At 44.6% G+C, this 21,232-nt stretch overlaps 1 protein-coding gene across 6 annotated transcripts in view; it reads right to left on the bottom strand.

Moving 5' to 3' along the window:
- The window catches only part of ATP2B1 (ATPase plasma membrane Ca2+ transporting 1), a 551,789-nt gene that overhangs the window by 194,964 nt on the left and 335,593 nt on the right, over positions 1–21,232 (bottom strand). For all 6 annotated transcript variants that reach the window (XM_069628007.1, XM_069628002.1, XM_069628005.1 and 3 more), the window contains exon 10: positions 18,360–18,602. In XM_069628007.1, the coding sequence (XP_069484108.1) occupies positions 18,360–18,602 (243 nt within the window). The remainder of the gene's footprint in view (positions 1–18,359; positions 18,603–21,232) is intronic.

Below are 21,232 nucleotides of genomic sequence, written 5' to 3' on the forward strand. Positions count from 1 at the left end.
TGCCAGTCTAGCAATGTAATACTACTCATGCTTGCTTTATGAAAGATGCCCAGTAATAAATGTCATGCCACAATAAGCAATGGCTACACTAGCTGCAACACAATGCCAGTCTAGCCACGCAACACCACACAAACCTGGCCTTATGCGAAAATACCAGTAAAACATGCCAAGTCAATGAAGGATGTGTCAAAAATGCTCTAGTGATGCCCAGCCGCCCATGGCCTTACAAACACGCAAACACACATCCCCTTTCACCCACCAGTCACTCACCCATACATCTTCTCTCACAAACACTCACTGGTATCCCCCACCCAAAACTTTCATACACATTCACTCAACACTCACTGACCCATACCACATGCATACATCTGACACCTCACAAATGTAAAATACATAGACCCTGTGAGCTTGAGTCCATCACTCCAGGCCCCTGGCTCCTACGCACCGCTCACAGACAAGAAGCTGCGCGAGATTCCTGGTTCCTGTATACGATAGCACGAGGATGCCGGAGACGGGGTAGAAGCCGAGCGTGGCATGTGACACCTTCCACATGCCATATTCAGCTCAGTCCCCTACTGAGCGACACCACCTCACATTGCATGCCCTGTCCCAGCCTTCTCCCAGATGGGTGTGGACTGGGCCGAGGGCCCCCACCAGACCTGGTCTGGCGGGACCCCGCTACACTAGTGTCACTACAGTTAGCTTTAACACAGATGAACGAACACTTAACTGATGATATAATGAAAGCACTAATGAAATGTGTCCATTTATTCATTAACAAGTAACAGAAGAACTATCAAAAGGACCCATAACAAGCCTGTGACCCACTGGAACATGAACACTGGATACGCATGAATCCCATTAGTGGCAAATGCCCCAACACCATATGAAAAGCCCCTACCAAATTTTGGAAAACTGAATAAGACTCAAGCGCCAATGACTACCCACCTGGATTCACACTGCAAGAGGACAGAGGAATCTAAAGAGATAATGTATTCTACTTACTGCTTTCCTCTGTATTAGCTTCTGAATAAGATGTGCATTCGAAGACACACATAGATGGTAAATCCAAGTCCGAATTTGTGCGACATCAAGCAACACGGCTAAGCTTTTCAAAGTCTGTAAGGAATTGGCCAACTCTGCAGCAGCCTCTTCTGTCACACCCACCCAGGACCTTTGCTTCGCCCTGGCTGCCCACTATCACAAAAACCCAAGACATCCATTCCTCCCTCTCTTCCACACCACAGCATACACCAACACCGGAGCCTCCATTGGCACACCGGATGAGGTTGCCAGACACAAGTACGGTCTATGAAGGCTTCATCTAAATAGGTGAACCCCCTGCCCCTCAAAAACCATTAAGGACAACATTGACTCCCTCGCTCCAGCCATTGCTGATCTCTGCAATCTCTTTTGCCACTGGAGTTTTCCCAACTGCTCTTAAACACTGCCTTGTGCACCCTCTGCTCAAGAAACCCTCTGCCGACCCCTCCATTCCAGCAAACTACCACCCTATCTAAAACTTCTCTGCTGGGCAAACTCCTGGAGAAGTTGGCTCGCTCTCAGCTGGCCTGCCACACAAACTATTGGTTGCTTCCACGACCATCAGTCTGGCTTCAGAGCATTCAGAGGCACGGAAACTGCTCTCCTGAACACCCGGGAAGACCTGCTCCAAAATCTTGACACCACAACCCAGCCGCTGCCCCTGATTGGCCGCCCAGCCGCATATTCACGGGCCGACAACTCGAAGGCGGAAGCCGGACCATCTCCACAAGGAGGAGCTCATAAGGGCCTGTCTGTGGCCGTCCGCGGAAGGCCGCATGCTGCACGCCTGCTACAAAGCACTTCGCCCAATTCAAGAACATTGAACTGCAGAACTCCTGCTAAGTTAGTTGGTTGATCAGGTGCCCTGATCTCTATACTGCCGCATGTAGACTAACTCACTGCCTGCCCAATGCTGCCTGCTATCCTTCACAGCATAACAATGGCAACCCATTCCCCGTGCACCTACCCTAATTAATCTCACAACCTGCATTCCACAACTAGGCCACGTGCCCAGCTGGCCAAGCAGGGGACGCATACTGCCTGTTTATAGCAGTCACCGGGACATGCACAATTACCACTACTGATGGTCTATTGCACCCAACCTATACGCCTTCTGATAATAGAACACCCCCCCCCCCATCAGCCAGTATCTTACCTAGTCAGGATAGTTGTACTTAGCCTACTTGACCAAATGCTAATTGTGTTTTGTAACAGCCTATCACCCCCCCCATGTTGGATAGTTGTACTTGGCCTACGTGACCAAAATGCCAATTCTGTTTTGTAACAGCCTGTCTCCCACCTGCGCTAGAAAATAGTACTCAGGCCATCGGTCCTACTAATTACTGTGATCTGCCCCAGTCCACCAACCAATTATACTGGAAAGTCACATCTAGCCTATGTGCCCAAATGCTTCTCTGAACCCTGTTTCAGCCCTGCTAGTTCCCACCAATATAATGCTAGCCCTCCTGACCACCATCATGTTCCCTTTCTGCATAATACCCAACTCCACGCCATGCACAAGAGGACATAACATTAAGATTAACGAAGGCCTAGCCAATCTAGGATGTCCACGACACTTTCCTATCCCCTGTCACACGCCCTTCCTTCCCTCACTCCCGCCTTTCCCCACACAAGTTGCTCCTGGCTACTGTATATTTACCACTAATAAGAACACAGCAACACTAGACATCCCTCGCCTCACTCCTAACCTCTTCCCACCCGCACATACCCAAACTACTAGCACCAACAATAGGACACCCATTATGGGTATTGATAGACTCATGACAAGAACTAAAATTTCCCTCCAAATCACCTCACCCACCACCTCTCCCAACACATCCACTAAACCAAACATCACCCTTAACCACCAACACAAAAGCGACCACAACACACATCACTCATCAAACTAAGTCAAAATCCACCAAACCCACCCCAAAACCAGGCAATACGCCTCATCCCACCTCCACACTCAAAGGTGCACTTATCAACGCTCGCTCACTAGGAGCCCATGCAATAGAAATCCATGACCTTATTGTAGACCAACATCTTGATATGCTGGTAGTCACCGAAACTTGGCTACACCCAGCTGCAGGCCCACTATTAGCTCTTGCCATCCCTACGGGCTTCAGTATCCCCAGAACAGATAGGACTAACACTCAAGGGGGTGGAGTCGCCATAATAGCCAGAACTACCCTAGAAATCAGAGACTGCCCTCTAGAACAAATACAGGCCTACGAACCTCTGTTAGCTAAATATACTTCAAACCCCAAAACCACCACAAACTTTTTGGTTGTGTACAGATCACCCAACAAAAAAAAAACACACCCCGATCTGGACATCCCCCTACTCCTTACTCCCCACATCAAGCCCAAATGCATAATCCTCTGTGACATTAACCTAGGAAATAATGATCCACTAGATCATGATGCACTAACCTTCAATACAGCCATGACAGAAATGAACTTTGCACAGCTGGTAAACAAACCCACCCATTCCAAAGGAAGAACCCTGGACTGGCTCCTCTCGCTCAACGTTGATGTCTCTATTGATTCCATCCTCCCTGTCAAATGGTCAGACCATTTCATAATCAATTTCACATTAGACAACACTAGCACAGTCTGCACCACTCCTCCTAAACCTGACACCTATGAAACTAGAAATATTAAAAAAACCTCTCTCCTGACAACCTCACTTCAGCCCTGAGCTCAGCCTTAGCTAACACAGTACAAGGCACTAACAACCCTACCTGCCTTGCAGAACAATACCAGCAAAGCCTTACCCACACCATCTATCTACTTGCTCCCATTACAACCAAAACCTGCAGACCTGATAAACGATCTTGCTTTTGGTTCAACGAGGAATTAGTGGCCCTAAGACACATAAAAAGATTGCTCGAACACCTCCATAAGAAAAATAACACCCCAGAATCAGCATTAGCCTTTACGGAAGCCAACAAAAAATACAAAACTGCAATATTCACCCAAAAAGCCAATGCTTTCAACCTTCGCATCAACAATGCATCCTCAGACAGTAAAGAACTGTTCACTATCCTTAGAGAGGTCGAAAATCCCTGCCAAACAACAGCACCAACTAACACTAGTAAAGACTGGTGCACCACCATACAAAATGCCCTATCATCCAAAATCCTAGCAGACAAAATTCCGCCCACCATAGTGGCATCCCCAACCAACACCACTCTTGGCCCCCCCCTTTCAATTCACCCCAGTCTCTCACAAAGAAGTACTAGACACCATAGCTAAACTCAAAGCTTCCAACTGTAAAGAAGACCAATTCCCCTCCCATCTAGTGAAACTATGTGCCCCCACCCATACACCGATCATTACCGAGTTTGTCAATGCCTCATTTCTCACCAACTCAGTTCCCACTAGCATTAAAAAAGCTTGGGCGACACCCCTTCTAAAAAACACACTGGATCCAACCATTCCTACAAACTACCGATCCATCACAACTGTCCCATTTCTCCTGAAAATAATTGATAAAACAGCCTACTCCCAAATTCAAAACCATCTGGAACAATACCAACTGTTAGGAGACACAGTCAGGCTTCCGCCCCAACCATAGCACAGACAGCCCTTCTTGATTTAAAGATCCAAATGGATGCCACCAGAGAAGCAGGCAAACTCTGCCTACTAATGCTGCTGGACCTCTCAGCAGCCTTTGATCTGCTCGACCATGACAAACTCTGCAATACATTAGCCAATAATTTCAACCTAGCAAAGAATGCAACTGACTGGATCAAGTCATTCTTGACAGATAGGACCCTAGAGTATCCATCGGCAAAGAATCAGCAGACCCTGTGCCAGTCCCCACTGGAGTTCCGCAAGGCTCTTGACTATCTCCCACACTGTACAATGCCTATACTAAATTGCTATTCACAGCCTTGGACGCTATGGGTGTCATCTACACCAACTTTGCTGATGACACCCAGATCCTCATCCCACTCAGGTAATTACGAACAAGACTCGCTACTACTCAACCAAATCTACTCTCATATACAAAACTGGATGGCCAACAACAGCCTCTGTCTTAACGACAATAAAACAGAGCTCCTCGTAGTAGGCTCCTCCTCCAAAATTGAAACCCTTAAGCCTGTCTTTAAATCATTTACCATTGACGGTACTACGATCCCATTTCTTAAAAAAGTTAAGACCCTTGGCATTTACTTAGATGCCACCTTAACACTGTCTAAACAAGTAAACACACTAGCTTCATCCATCTAATTCACCTCCAAACTCATCACCCTTAGTCGCAAATTCCTCTCAGCCAAGAACTGTGTCACACTAGCTAGAGCGCTCATACTCTCCAAGCTAGACTATTGTAATATCCTTTTCCTCGGCACCTCCAAATCTAACCTAGCCAAACTTCAACTTATGCAGAACAAAGCCCTCAGAGCTGCCCTAGGTATCAAAAGATTCGAACACATCTCCAACATCAGAAGAGACTATCACTGGCTCCTCATCCAAGCCAGAATTCTATTCAAAAACATGAGCATCGCACATAAATGTCTGGCAACCAAAGCACCCAAATACCTCAACAACACAATCTCTAAGAAAACCCAGACCAGACCTCTCAGATCCAACCAGAATGCATACCTCGAAATCCCAAGATACAAAAGAGAGAAAGCGGGGGGTAGTAGTTTTAAAATCCTGGCTCCCAAACATTGGAATTCTCTTCCCGCCAATATTATGAATGAAACATCTTTCCCAAAGTTTAAAAAGTCAGTGAAAACCTGGCTTTTCAACAAGTACTAATTCAATCTATAACACCACCCTGCCCTTCCCTGACTAATAGTACATATCTGACTTTAATGTTTCTAATTGATTGTAATGCTTATAACTGACTGCTGTTCCTGTCTATTGTATTGCTCACTTTGAAGATTACACTTTTTCCACTGTCTGTAACTACGCCGTGTTACCTCCGGGTCTGAGCATATAACAAATGTAATAAAATAAAAATAAAATAAACACTCCTTCTCTGTCCTCATTCTACTTGACCTCTCTGCCTTTGACACCGTTCACCACAAAATACTGATTGCACGTCCGACACCCTGGGAATCACAGGTCAGACTCTGGCATGGTAGACCTCCTTTCTCTCTGATTGCCCATCCCAGGTGGAACTCTGAGCCTTTCTCTCTACTATCGGTCTTTCAACCAGTGGCACTCCCCAGGTATATAACCTATCCCCCTGGTTCTTCAATGTCTATATGGCTGCCTTGGCACGTGTGATTGCCACTTTCACCTCTAACTTCCAGCGTTATGCGGATGACCGGCAACTATCTTTCAGGCTACCCTCAGCCGCCTTCTCTTCCTCCCCACTCATATCTGACTGTCCACTATTCAGTCATGGTGTGCGGCAAACAACCTCTGCCTCAATTCCAGAAAGACAGTTTGTATTGGGACCCTTGCTCCCGCTTTCACACTTTCACTCTTGCCGGCCTCCAATGGCCCTGCTCCCGCACCCTCTGGCGAGGCCAAAAAACTTGGGGTCATCTTCGACTCCACTCTCCTTCGCTCACATTTCGGATATCTCTAAAAAGTCTCCATCAGCTACAACTCTGCAGAGGTACTTACCTTTTCTCACTTTCCCTTAGCGGCTCGTCGTCTCCAGAGCCCAGGTTCTCTCTAGGCTGGACTACTGCAACAGCCTCTTTCTCAACCTCCCTGCTTTGCGCTCTGTGCAACTCATCCAGAACAGAACCGCAAGATTTATCCTCGGCCTCAAGCCCACGGACTGGATATCTCTAGCGCTGAAATCCCTCCACTTGCTCCCTGTAGCTGCAAGGATCAAGTTCAAGACCCTCTGCATTGTCCACAAGGCTTTCTGGGGCCTGGGACCTACCTATCTGCAACAATGCTTACCTAAATACTGTCCCTCCCGAGCCCTCTGCTCATATACCTCCAACCTTCTGCGAGTGAGCTGGTTCTCCAAGCAGAGATTTGGAGGGAGATGTTTATCCTCAGCAGGGGCCTCCCTCTGGAACAGCCTCCCTGCCACCCTCAGTCTTGAGCCTGATCTCCTTAAGTTCCGAAAATTCTCAAGACTTTCGTCTTCTCTTCCTTCTCTCTCCCCCTACCCTGCTAACCTACACCTCTGCTCTTTCCCTCTCTACCCTCCTTTTTCAAAGAGATTGTTGACTGGCCGCCTGGTGTACCTCAGAGTCTCACAGGTTCCTGGCACCCCTGCCAGTCCTCTCGCACTCGTCTCCGGGCGCTGCACTCGCCTCACCATCACTGCACTTATAATAACCCAAGTAAGTGGCATCTCTCTGCACTTAACCCAGTCTCCGCCGACTGGATGCACTGGACTACCCTCCATAGGACTTGGCCCCCCGCCCCCCCCCACACCCCTTGTAACCGTCTTTGCACTGTGCGATCCGATTGCACCATGCCCGAGGATCGTCTGTCTGTTCCCCCTTATCTTCACTCCTTGCATGGTTACTCCTTAATTGCACCTGGAAAAATTCCAGAATCGTTGTCAGACCCATTTGCTTTTATCCCCACTGTTAATTGTACTATATGTACTTACTCTGCCTGTGCAGACTATTGTTTCAGAATTTCAAGTGCTCTGAACAACTGTTTCTCCCCTTATTCCCTCCACCCTTGAGCACTTTGAAACACTTGCCTTGTATATAGGCGCTTTATCAATAAACATTACCAAGATGACAACCCTTATTCTTAAAGCCACAGCCTGGTTATCACTTAGATCATACCATCAGACATTTGCTACACCCCCATGGGAAAACACCATTCCACAGGACCCAATCACAGTACACTACCAATGAGAACACATGTGCATGCCCCAATATCCAGAGCAGCCCAAGCGGAGGAGGGATGCTGGAATATAAATAGGGATGGTATGAACATTTGGAGAAGGCCATGGCTGGAATTTGGTGTCGGATGGCAATTCAAAAAGGGAGAGGGATAAGGATGTTGGAAAGGGGGAAGACAGGAGGGTGTGGCTGAAAACAGGAGGTAGCCAGAGAAGAAAAATCAGAAGGTGGTGGGATAAAGACCCCAGAAGCAAGTGGGGGAAGGAGGAAGCACCTGCCCCAAGGAAAGGTGTGAGGGAGGGGGGGGGGTGGAAGACCGCAATCAGAAGGGGATAAACCATTGTGAGAAGAGGAACGAGAAAATGGCAAGGCATCGAGGAGGGTCAGGATTGGCAGGATTTCGGTCAATTGTGAAAAGGTCAATTGTGACCCTTTAAATTCGGTCAATTGTTCATTCGAACAATTGTAAACGAACAATTTGGGTAATACCGCTGTAGGCACTACCATTGGACTGGGGGTGGTCGCTTAGCACTATTACCAAAACACAAACCAGAAGACTCTTGAAAGAACCACTGAGACTAGATGTGCAAAAGTGTGAAGCTTTACGCTTAGCGAATGAGGTCTTTGTGGCAGACTGATGTGCTTGAGATAAGAAAAACAACAGCACAAGTCCCACAATTGACTGAATTCTCCATAAAGTAGGGAAATAAATCTAAGTAGCGGAAAAAATATTTTTGTTATTAGGCACTGGTAATCGTTTTGGGGAAGCTGTTGAAGGACAGTTTGGAGGGGGGGGGGGAGAATGGGCCAACTCAAGACTAAAGAGTATTGAATCAGGTTGGAAGTGTGCCAGAGTTCTGCAATTATGTGGCTTCTGTATTGTGTCCCCTTTAAACAAAGAATAAAACCTCTTCAAATAATTACATCAGGCTCGGTTTGGCCTGTTGGTCAATGCCCATCACATGGCAATTCACTGTAAACCCAAAGGTTAATTTAAACTTATGATATAAAAAAATAAGATTTAAAACCTACTCACTTTTCAAAGCAGTATCAACGACAAATCTACCAGTCTTTCTTCATACACCAGGGGAGAACTACCTACAATATTTGTTATCAATTTAGTTAAGCATCATGTCCAAAACTTACATATATTACTAGATATTATATACCCATTACTATGCTAAAAGCTAGAGCATTTTACCAATGTGGGAATGCAACAAAGCATTACAATCAAATTAAAATTCAACAATACATAAAAAGCTGATTCAACTTAAACATAAAGTGTTCATAAACCATGCCATACTGGTCAGATGTTTTCTACAACGGAAACTAAGTACAGTGTGTTCTAGCCAGCTAGGAGAAAGTTAAAACAAAACCAAATCAGTGTATATAACTAAGCCTTAATGTGATCTAATAACCGACAAACCAGAGAAGCCGTTCATGGACATATTAAGAGAACACTAATATTTTGGTGCATAGTGCAAGCAGGGTCAGCTTGTACTTTTACTTCGTCTTTCTTTCTAGGAGATATCAGAATGTATTTTTCCAAAGCCCAAATTAGTCAGTTGCTAATTTATGATGGCAAAAGGCAGATGGGTAAGTGGTCCATCTAAACCCTAGAAGGAACTGCAACAGGATTGTGAAAGTTAACCCCTGTAGGAGCTATTGCACTTCCATATTGCAGCCACTGTTTCTACTCATAAGAAGCAGTCTCAGATAGGAGTCCCTGAACAGAGCAAGTTGCGCAGAAGTATACAAGGAAAAACAGTGCTGGGCACATTTAAGTCTCTAGCATGGGACCTCGCTTGCATGTGCTCTCGACTGCGAGAGACCATCCCTTTACAGCACTCAGATGTTGACTCCTATTAAAGAGACTGTTGTCCAGGTCATGTTGAGTAAAGGGGGTTACAACTAGAATTCGATAAGTGACTACCGTGACTAAACAAATTACTTAGAGTTTTTTATTTAGTGCCACTATTACCAGAAAACTAGATTGAGGGCATGGCACCAGATTTACTTCTTACCATCGCTATTACCCTCAATGTGGTGCTCAGTATATCAGATGGAGGTTGGGAGGGTGAAGTTGGCCTGACCTGGGTGTCGAACCCATGAGGGCCATCTCGACAATGAAATCCCCACCATTTGAGTAGCAACTGGGAAGACACTGGTATAAGCAACTGCATCAATGCTCCTTGCCCAACATACATACTTGTGGTCCATATGAAAATGTGCATAAAATGCCCTGTAGGTCTAGAGTGTAAAGTCAAACGCATTCCAGAAAGTAGTAGAGGATCTGTCCAAGAGTTACCATTGTGTACCTCTCTTCAAAGAACGTTTTTGTGTTGGGCAGTAGGGTCAGTGGAGTGGGTGCGACAGCTGAGGATAGGAGGGAGTCTGAAGCCCTTGCTTTCAAGCGTAAATCTCCATTGGTTGTCTGATCAGATTCCATGTGGGAAGATTATGCACAATCCCAGTGGAGCAGTGTGTTCCTGGTAGAGGAGAAAACGAGTCAAGGCTACCTCGCCTTTCAAGCGCTAGGCGGATCCCAAAATCTATCTAGAGACTAGTGGAAGAACATTAGATTACACTAGTGGAACACGGCGCGTTGAGAAACAAATTTATTCTGATAAAAATACTGACTTAAATCAAAAAAGACACAGGACAAATTGACAGTCTAAAGTTGTACATAAATGCGTGACAAAACATCGTTTGAAGACATTTGCATGTGAACATAAAGCCAATTCTGGGTATTTCACGATGCTAAATGCATTTTTAAGATGTTTGAGTCACAGCTCACTGCATGGCTCATGCTGAGACTTGTCGACCCTGTATTTAAGTGTTTCAAGTTCGGAGCAGTTAATTTCTCAGGAGCGGTTATTTAATAACACGGTTTATAAGAAAAGGTGTCCGAACTGTCATCAGGACTGGTCGTGTTCTTGGATGCACGAAGGAAGTAATGTTTCAGGGTGTCATCTAAAAATAACCGACATAATAAACATAAGTGGACGTGTTGACAAAGGAAACATTTTTGGCTGAGCTCTAGAAAAGATTATGATGACATACCGTTTATTTAATGTGATTTGGCGCTGTCAGGCTTTGGACGGGGGGCCATCAGGGCAAATGTCAGATCATCAAGCATGATGCATCGAGAACCTGTAATAATCAGGTAGAGATGTTGCTACGATTGCAAATATTGCTAATAGGTGGCACATCAGGGCAGAAAAAGCAAAAACATATTTAAGCAGAAAATACCTGGTTATCAAGGTGAATGGAAAACTCGGGATAAGCCGCGAGATGCTATGGAAGCGGCAAGGTGTAGAAACTATGGTCCTGAAGTTGTGGGTGGAGCCGGAATCAAGAGGGCTCTGTAAACCTGCGGAGTCAGGTCATACTGTTAGTGTGCTGATTGCAAATGGCAGTCGAGCGAATGAAGTGCCATATTGCTGTGTGGATTAGGAACCCACGGAAGTGAGTGGGCCAAAAGGAGCTGTGTGATTTACCTGCTGTAAGCGGCCGGGTGTCTGGAGCAGTGTCTCGTTCTAGTGCATGCACACTGGTGATCGGGATAGTGTTTTTTTTATATCTTGTCGCCAGGGGAAAGGGCACGTCTTGAGGATCGTAATGTGATTACTATGCGCGCATGTCTCGAGAGATAGTGGCGTGTCATGGGACATTAACGAGTGCTATATTTACTCTGTTACAGCCGATGAAGCTGTATAGATGTTCACATATGTGTCTTGGAAAGTAGCGAACGAGAGGTGCCGCTCAAAGTCGGCACATAGTAGGAAGTGTTGTCAGAAGTGGTTGTTTTACTGCATGTTTAGACAGAACACTTGAGTATGTAAAAACCTACGTCTAAATTCAGAGGAAGTTGAAATCATGACGCTGGGGGCAGGTCCAGAATGGACACAGTATGTTAGTAAAGTCGAAGTACTAAAAGCTTTTACTGTACATTTAAAAATGCAGAGTTATATCGTGATCACTTTGCTCTGACAATGATTCAAAAAGAAAGTTTTTTTCAGAACCAGAATGAATGGTTACAATATATAAATGCATTATAGTATTCAAACACCAGATGAAAAAGTGCAGGATAAGAACAGTGTATGAGTTCAAGGTGCTTTGACGAGGATGCCTAAATGCAAGATACAAATCCAGATTCGATAAAAATTGGATACAAAGATGTTACTTGGAGCAAATGCAGAATAAACAATTTGTGAATTCAGTCGAAATACCAATACAGTTAGCTGTACAATTGAAGAAACTAAGACACTTTTACTGTACGTGTGGAAATGCATAGATGGAAGGTTGTATCATAATTGCATAGTGTCATATAGCACATTGTTTCAAGAAAGCAATTTAAAAAAAAACAAATTCTTTAGGCAACACGTGTTTGTAGAAAAACAAAATATATTGTTACTATACATAGTGGTATTGTAGTATTGAGACACCATAAATTGGTGCACACGATTCTAAATGTGTACAATAGAGGGACTGGATGTTATAGTCATTGGTGGCATAATTGGGAGAGCAAGGACACATTTATGTTAGTATTTTATAATTAATGAAAGAATAGGCTCCACTCTATTGCTTGAGGAGTAAATCAAGGTCGGCGCCCCGGAAGGGGTTAGGTACAGTTTGCATCACAAACCATGTTAATTCCGTGTATTTGTGTCCTATAGTCTTGAAATGTGCTACCATTGGCTTGTCTTCAACTGTGTTTTTCAAGCAAGAGCCGTGCTCGACCTTGCGCTGTCGAATTTCCCATTTGTACTTGCCCACATATATTAGTCTACATGGGCATTTAATGCCGTACACCGACCATTTTGTTTTGCAGTTCGAGAAGTGACTGTATTGCCAGTTGATTCCATATAGATCGATGATTTTATATCTTTAGTGAGGAAGCACACTGAGCAAGAACTGCATCGAAAATGGCCAATTACGGGAGGTAACTGCCAGAGTGGTCTGTGAAGATGGTGGGATTTTAGGTTCTTCGTAGGTATGCACAAGTCGGTCTTTAAGGTTTTTTGCTCTTTAAAAGCGAAACATGGTTTCTCAGGTTTGAAACAGTCTGTGGATAGCCACGATCTTTCATGCATATAGTAAGATCTTTGCTTTTAGCGTCAAAATCTAAGTTGGTGGAGCAGTTACGTCTTAAGCGCAGAAATTGCCCAAAGGGCAGATTTTCTTTCAGACTAGCCGGATGAAAGCTGGAGGAGGACAGTAAAGTGTTTTTCGATGTGTGCTTACGATCCAAATTAGTTTCTAGACTGTTACCTGTTCTCTAGATCTAGAAAGGGTATATGCATCTTATCTGAATGGATGGTGAAGTTCATGGAAGTATTGCGTGAATTAAGCCATAGCAAAAATGCATTTAGGTCAGGGATGGATCCTCTCCAAATGAGGAAAATATCGTCAATGTAACGATTCCATGTTACAATTTTTCTTAAGAAAGTGTTGGTGCCACTGTAGATGTGCGTCAACTCAAAATGGTCCATGTAGAGATTAGCTGCAACCCAAAATGGTCAGTGTACGGCATGAAATGCCCCTGTGGACTCATATGTGGGCAAGTACAAACGGGAAATTCGACAGCGCATCAGCGAACACCGCCCTTGCTTGAAAAACTTAGTTGAAGACAAGCCAATGGTAGCGCATTACAAGACGATAGGACACAAATACACGGAATTAACATGGCTCGTGATACAAACTGTACCTAACCTCTTCCGGGGCGCGAAGCTTGATTTACTCCTGAAGAAACTAGAACAAAAATGGATATATTGTTTGGATTCAGTTAAGAATGATCTTAACGTAGCCATAGAGTGGAGCCTATTCTTTCATTAATTATAACATACTAACATAAATGTGTCCTTGCTCTCCCAATTATGCCACCATTGACTAAAACATCCAGTCGCTCGATTGTACACATTTAGAATCCTGTGCACCAATTTATGGTGTCTCAATACTACAATACCACTATGTATAGTAACAATCTATTTTGTTTTTCTACAAAAACGTGTTGCCTAAAGAATTTGTTTAAAAAATGGCTTTCTTGAAAAAATGTGCTATATGACACTATGCAATTATGATACAACCTTCCATCTATGCATTTCCACACGTACAGTAAAAGTGTCTTAGTTTCTTCAATTGTACAGCTAACTGTATTGGTATTTCGACTGAATTCACAAATTATGTCTATTCTGCATTTGCTCTAACATCTTTGTATCCAATTTTTTCGAGTCTGGATATGTATCTTGCATTTAGGCATCCTCGTCAAAGCACCTTCACCTTGAACTCGTACACTGTTCTTATCAGGCACTTTTTCATCTGGTGTTTGAATACTATAATGCATCCATTAATTCTGGTTCTGAAAAAAAAAAACGTTATTTTTGAAACATTGTCAGAGCAAAGTGATCACGATACAACTCTGCATTTTTAAATGTACAGTACAAGCTTTTAGTACTTTGACTTTAAGTAACATACTGTGTCCATTCTGGACCTGCTCCCAGCGTTATGATTTCAAATTCCTCTGAATTTAGACATAGGCTATTACATAATCAAGTGTTCTGTCTAAACATGCAGTAAGACAACCACTTCTGACAACACTTCCCACTATGCGCCGACTTTGAGCGGCACCTTTCTTTCACTACTTTCCAAAACCCATGTGGACATCTATACAGCTTCATTGGGTGTAACAGAGTAAATATAGCACTCATTAATGTCCCACGACACGCCACTACCTCTCGAGACATGCGCGCATAGTAATCACATTATGATCCTCATGACGCGCCTGTTCCCCCGGCGACAGGATTTAAAAAAAACACCAACACCATCACCAGTGCGTATGCACGGGAACGAGACACTGCTCCAGGCACCCCGCTACTTACAGCAGGTAAATCACACAGCTCCTTCTGTCCCGCTCACTTCCGTGGGTTCCTAATCCACACAGCAAGTAATTCATGTCACTTCATTCGCTTCACTGCCATTTGCAATCAACACATTAACAGTATGCCCTGACTCCGCAGGTTTACAGAGTCCTGTTGATTCCGGCTCCGCCCTCAACTTCACGGCCATAGTTTCAACACCTTACCGTTTCTAGAGAATCTCGCCGCTTCTCCCGAGTTTTCCATTCACCTTGATAACCAGGTATTTTCTGCTTAAAATGTTTGTTTGCTTTTTCTGCCCTGATGTGCCACCTATTAGCAATATTTGCAATCGTAGCAACATCTCGACCAGATTATTACAGGTTCTTGATGCATCATGCTTGATGATCTGACGTCCGCCATGATGGCCCCCCGTCCACAGCCTGACAGTGCCAAATCACATTAAATAAACAGTATGTCATCATAATCTTTTCTAGAGCTCAGCCAAAAATGTTTCCTTTGTCAACACGTCCACTTATTTTTATTATGTCTGTTATGTCTGTTATTTTTAGATGACACCCTGAAACATTACTTCCTTCGTACCTCCAAGAACACGACCAGTCCTGATGACAGTTCGGACACCTTTTCTTATGAACTGTGCTATTAAATAACCGCTCCCGAGAAATTAACTGCTCCGAACTTGAAACACTTAAATACAGTGTTGACAAGTCCCACCATGAGCCATGCACTGAGCTGTGACTCAAAAACCATCTTAAAAATGCATTTAGCATCGTGAAATACTCAGAATTGGCTTCATGTTCACATACAAAGGTCTTTAAATCTTTTGTCACGCATTTATGTACAACATTAGATTGTCAATTTGTCATGTCTTTTGATTTTAGTCAGTATTTTTATCAGAATAAATTTATGTTTCTCAACACACCGTGTTCCACTAGTGTAATCTAATGTTCTTCCACTAGTCTCTAGATAGATTTTGACATCCGCCTAGCGCTTGAAAGGAGAGATGGCTTTGACTCATTTTCTCCTCTACTGTCATACCCTCAAGAGTCAGGCCCCCCGTTACCAAAAAAAGAGGGCACCCCAGCCTTTTGTTTTTTGCCGCAGTGTGTTCCTGGGCCAGAAAGTTGTTAAGCTTTGGTTCTGTCGCCAGATTTGGATGTTGCAGGGAAACAAACCTTTTGCAGTTCATTACTTAGGGAGGACCCAGAACAGCAGTTGTGGTGACCCCTTGGGTCCTGGTTCTTTCTCTGGACCCAACGAAGCACTGGAATCTGAGTTCTGACTGACTCGTTGCACCTTTATCAACATAAGAGATTTTACTGTGAGGGCGTTGGTTTTTCCTTTAGGCAATTCCTTGTCAGACTACAGAGTTCACAAGGAAGCGAAGAGCCATCACCTTCTGCTCTTCGAAGAGAAGCTTTGTCCCCTTTGTCCATTTCAGCAAGGAACCCAGAGGGACAGCCATTCCTAGACAAACAACCCTGGCTGTTGTGCCAATGTGCTCCACTACTGACTTCAGCAGAGTAGTCTCACAGACAGGATAGTTGGCAACATTTGCTACATCTCCACACAAGAGGTGTTGCAGGCAGCTAACATGACCTCTATTTAGTGTGTTAGAGGTGCTGGACACTATTTAGGGAGGCTTTTCTGCCGGAGCTGACCAACTGATTCTGCTCTATCCCAGGCAGAGTGATGGTGGCTTGGTAAGCAGAGTAGATAGAAGGGCCACAGACCCAAGAAATTGTGCCACGTAGGCTGGTTATAGTACCAATGGTTGAGGGTTAACTGTGAGAATATCCACCTTGACAATATCCTAAAACCAGGATCTACTGGCTGGAGCCATCATAATGTGTTTGTACTTTGGGAAGAAAGCTTCCTCACAGTACGCTTTTAGATCTTGTGGGTGCAATGGTTGACTGAGGATAGCTCATGAGCGTGCTGCAGTTGAGTTAATCCAGACATCAACATGATTACAAAGATTGAGGAGAGTATAGATTTTTCAACCAGAAGCCAAAGCTGTGCCATCACTTGGAGATCTGCAGCCCTACTATCTTGACACGGTTTAGGAACATTCACCCCCTTCCGGACAACTTTTCTTTGTGGCCCTTAGTTTATGCCGGCATACATCGACAACTGGATTTGCAGTGTTGCATGATACAAAAGTTGCATTTCAAGAATAATACAATGCATTACTCTGATAATCCCACCGGCCCTGCCCAAAATGTGCATTAGCTTTTGGGGCGATTGCCTAGTTTTACTGAATTATAAGGGCACTCTTAAGGTATACTACACAGACCACCAGTTGAACTGGCACAGCAATGCAACAATCTCTGTCCCAGCCCATCTAATCCCTGCATTTCACATGTACATCTTCCTGATCCTCAATGCACTTCCACATTCACTGAGCCCTCTTTAGCCCACACAAGGGAATTCCATGCTTGCTCCTACAATTGTTCCTCCATCCCCTCAATGCAATCCACCAACCATCTATAAAAAGCATCCGGACCATCTTTGTGGCAAACTAATCTACCCCTCCTTCCCTTGTACTCCACTGCCTTTCCAATCGAGTACACTCCACCTCAGGCTCCACTCCCACCTCTCGCTTCCTTGGATTTTAGACCATCACCTTTGAACATACCACTAATAATGTCCCCCCCACGCCCACCTTCCCTCTGCTCCATATGCCTTATGAATAGTCTCTGATCTCGACCTACTAACTTCCCAATGAGGCTCCATTCAACCTTTTAGGAGACTATCTTTCTCAGAATCTCCACCACTCATTGACTTGACCGCTTCCGGTCTGACCAGTCCCGGACCAGTCCACGGCTGCCATCCAAGCTCTCATTCCTTATCATCTGCAATACATATGCAGGTAAAGGCAACACATGCAAGAAAAATGAACAAAGGCAGTTAGGATTTCTTGGCCCTACCATCTCCTGAGGAAGCAGTCACAATACAGTGAAACATTTGTTGAGCACTTTCTGAAGGGTATGCTCTAAAGAGTATTTTTGCAAAACATACACAGTAGTCAGCACATAAAGCAACAAAAAACAAACATTGTCTCTGTAATTTGTAATGCATCTAAGAGGGAAGCATACACGCGCCAGTTATCCCCACTTTCGCAAGTACTATAATCTTTTTCACATACGCAATAGCGCCACTGGGGCAGCCAGTGCAGCACTGCACTAGTGAAACCCCAAATATAAGTGCAGGAGATAAGCACTAACGGAAATAAATCAGTAACCAGCGGCACAGAAGGATTCCATCCTAGCACAAGTGTGCCACAGAAGTTGGAGGTCACTTGAATTGGTTCCAAAGAGCACAGTGCCAGTGATGGATACTAGACTAATGGCAAGCAGACAACCGTTGCAGAAATAGAAGAGAGCAGGAGTTAATTCATTTCTCTTAAGTAAAACACACAAAACCTGTGGTACAGACAAAATGGCTTGCCCGTGATTTCCTCTATTCTGCAACTTTAATGGCTCTTCCAATGATGGATGTTGTTAGGAGCAGCTATAAGCTGATTTTTCAGGACTTCGCCAAGAACGTAAACATTAACATGCAATCCAGAAGAACATAAGGGTGTCCATGTGTTTATTACGTTCAACAATAAAAAGCAGTGGCAGACAAAGAAATAAAACACTTACCAGTATTTTAGAAGTGTAAGCACAATTCACAGATATTCCAGTTACGAGAAGGTGTAGCATGTTCTCATCGAAAGAGTCAGGTTCTGGAATTTTTCTATAAAGCTTTTCACCCATAAATGCCTGGACAACTGTCATTCTGTTCATGGTTAAAGTTCCAGTTTTATCTGAACAAATGGCTGTGGCATTCCCCATAGTTTCACAAGCATCCAGATGCCTTACTAAATTGTTATCTTTCATCATTTTCTACGGATTAGAAAAAAAAACAAAAAAAAAAAATCACAATGTCATTCTAGTAGTATTCAAAAATGTCCAACTATGAGTCAGAGACTGGAATAAGGATGTGATCACATGTAACCAAATGCAGGGCATGCGTCAGGCACCACCCAGAAAGAGAGCTACTTCTGTATAACAAAGCTGGCGTATAGTGCAAGCCGCAAATCTAACTTCAGCAAGAGATGAAAATGTACTTTTTGTTCACTATAAATCACTAATTTGGCTTCCACTGGCTTCTAGATTTTTGCCCTGGGGCCTTTATACATATTCCAAAACAGAGTTTATGTCACGTAGGTTTGCTAGTATGGCACCATTGGATCAGGGGGCTTGTGGTGGGGGGGCTGAATTCAAGGAAGTTATGTAGTTGGGGTCAAGCTAGTCATGCTCTCCTAGGCTACGAACAAGTGGATAATCGCCCGAATCAATGCTGTTCCCAGCATTAACAGAAGTACAATAATACCCTATTAATGTTTCCAATGAAAGGTACAGGGTCCCGTCCACAGCTTCGAATACTCAATCCCCCTTCCCATCCCTTCATTCTTCTTTGTGTATAGTCTGCACCCCTTGTCAACCCAGGGACAGCCTCCCCTGGTGAGTAAAATGAAACATATCTTATTCAGGTGACTCCACAGGAAATAGCCAGTCCTTCAACCGGAAGGAGCAACAGGATACAAGATGGATCGGAAAGGAGTGGACATTTGAGAGGTCTAAGCAGGAGCTCTCCCCCTGCATGCAATTGCTGGGAAATGTAAACAAAAAAAATAAATAAAAGTAACTCGTTTTCGGCATTACACATCCGCAGCTATCACATAGAGCCCTGTAGGCCAGAGGTATTCGAAATGTGGTTCATGGACTCATTCCATGGGGGCACAAGACCCTAGCCTGAAATGAAAGAAAAAAAACAATATATATTATTTTTAATTATCGGGCGGAAAGAAAAGGCAGGCAGGGGCGGCTCATCCATAATGGGCAAAGGGGCATTGACTCAGTGGCCTCCCCTCAACCATTATGGAGAAGCAAGCCTTGAGCACTCCCCTCAGCTGCGGGAGCTTGCCTGGACTGGCTGAACTGTCAGTTCAATAAAGAGGGATTCAGGCGTGGGGAATTCTCATGTTTCTGATAGCAGGGAGGAGTCTCAAATTCTCATGCTGGTCGCCATCAGGAAGCAGGTAGAACATGAAAAGTTAGACAGTTCAATTCCCCAACAGCACATGCTCGATGAGCCATCCAATGCTGGGGGAGTTTTGTTTGGCGAACCTTGCATAGCTAACTTGAAATGCTGGCTGGAGAACTGCATGTCTAAGTGTGAGGGCGAGTGCCTGCGCCTCCACACATGCAAACAGAGCAGGTTGGAGCAGGGTGTTTCAGCACCCACGCTCAGGCCCCTGCACGCATGGGCAGAAACAAGGAAGTTCTTGCTTTCAAATTCCTGTACATGATGCAGGAGCTACAGGCTGCAGAGGAAACTTCAGGCCCAGGGTAAAGGTAAGGTACATTTATTTTGCATTTAAATAAGTGTATGGATGCGTGTATGCTTGGGTTATGAGTGAGTGTATGGTGATGGGTGCTCATGTGCTTGCTGGATGAATGTGTGTGTGAGCACGTTAGTGTTGGTCAGGGGAGCGGATTTTGGCAAATGGAGGGGATGGGGGTTGTACAACAAAAGCATTTAAAAAATGTCTGTTGCACAATCCCCCTACCAACCTGCCAAAATGGCTCTCCTTATGAGGGGCTGTGGAGCCCAGGGGACAGGGATGGTATTCTTTTGACTGGCCATCTATCATAGATATCCTCCAAAAAATACCATGCCTTCCCCTCTGGGCCCTCCAGCGCATCAGATACACACAATCACATTGATTGTGCGAGTGTGTTTGCACTGTTGGGACCAGAGGACAGGGATGGTATCTTTTGACTGGACATCTATCATAGATGTCTAGCAGAAAATACCATGCCTGCCCCCTGGGTATCCCAGTGCAAACTGTTGGGCTTTTTACCCAATGTGTTTTTAAAAAACTCCCCTCTCCCCTCCCCCTGATCCATCCCCCTTCTCCCCCACCCCCCCGATCAGTTCAGGCTCCCTTGCTAGGCTCAGTTACTATGGCATATCTGGGGGACATATTTCTGCCCACTTAAACAATTCACCAGCTGCCACTGCCCTTCAGAGTGGGGTGGGAAAGCTCAGACTGTGGTGGTAGCAGGATGGGGGGAGCTCAGGGGCTGTGGTGGTAGCGGGATGGGAGAAGCTCAGGGGATTGTGGTACGCACAGACTATACTGGGAGTATGATGTATCGACGGCACGAGATTGTTCACAGCCATTTGGACTTACTGTTCATTTGCCATTTCTGGGAGAGTGGAGGGCTTTCCTGCCCACATTTTGCTATGGGTGGCCCAGGCCCAAAAAGTTTGAAGACCACTGCTCTAGACCCATTTCTCCACCCAAATTTCTTCATAGTAGGCTATACACATTCAATAGACGTACAAATGTACTTGGTTTCCACTGGCTTCAATAAGATAGTGGAAGGCAACATGAAAGTAAATCGAAACAGCTTGTTTTTTAAAACGAATGCACAGAATGGTAGAACGCACATATGTATGATAC

This window comes from Ambystoma mexicanum, chromosome 12, assembly GCF_040938575.1.
Source record: "Ambystoma mexicanum isolate Mex_15411 chromosome 12, UKY_AmexF1_1, whole genome shotgun sequence".
Taxonomy (NCBI): Eukaryota; Metazoa; Chordata; class Amphibia; order Caudata; family Ambystomatidae; genus Ambystoma; species Ambystoma mexicanum.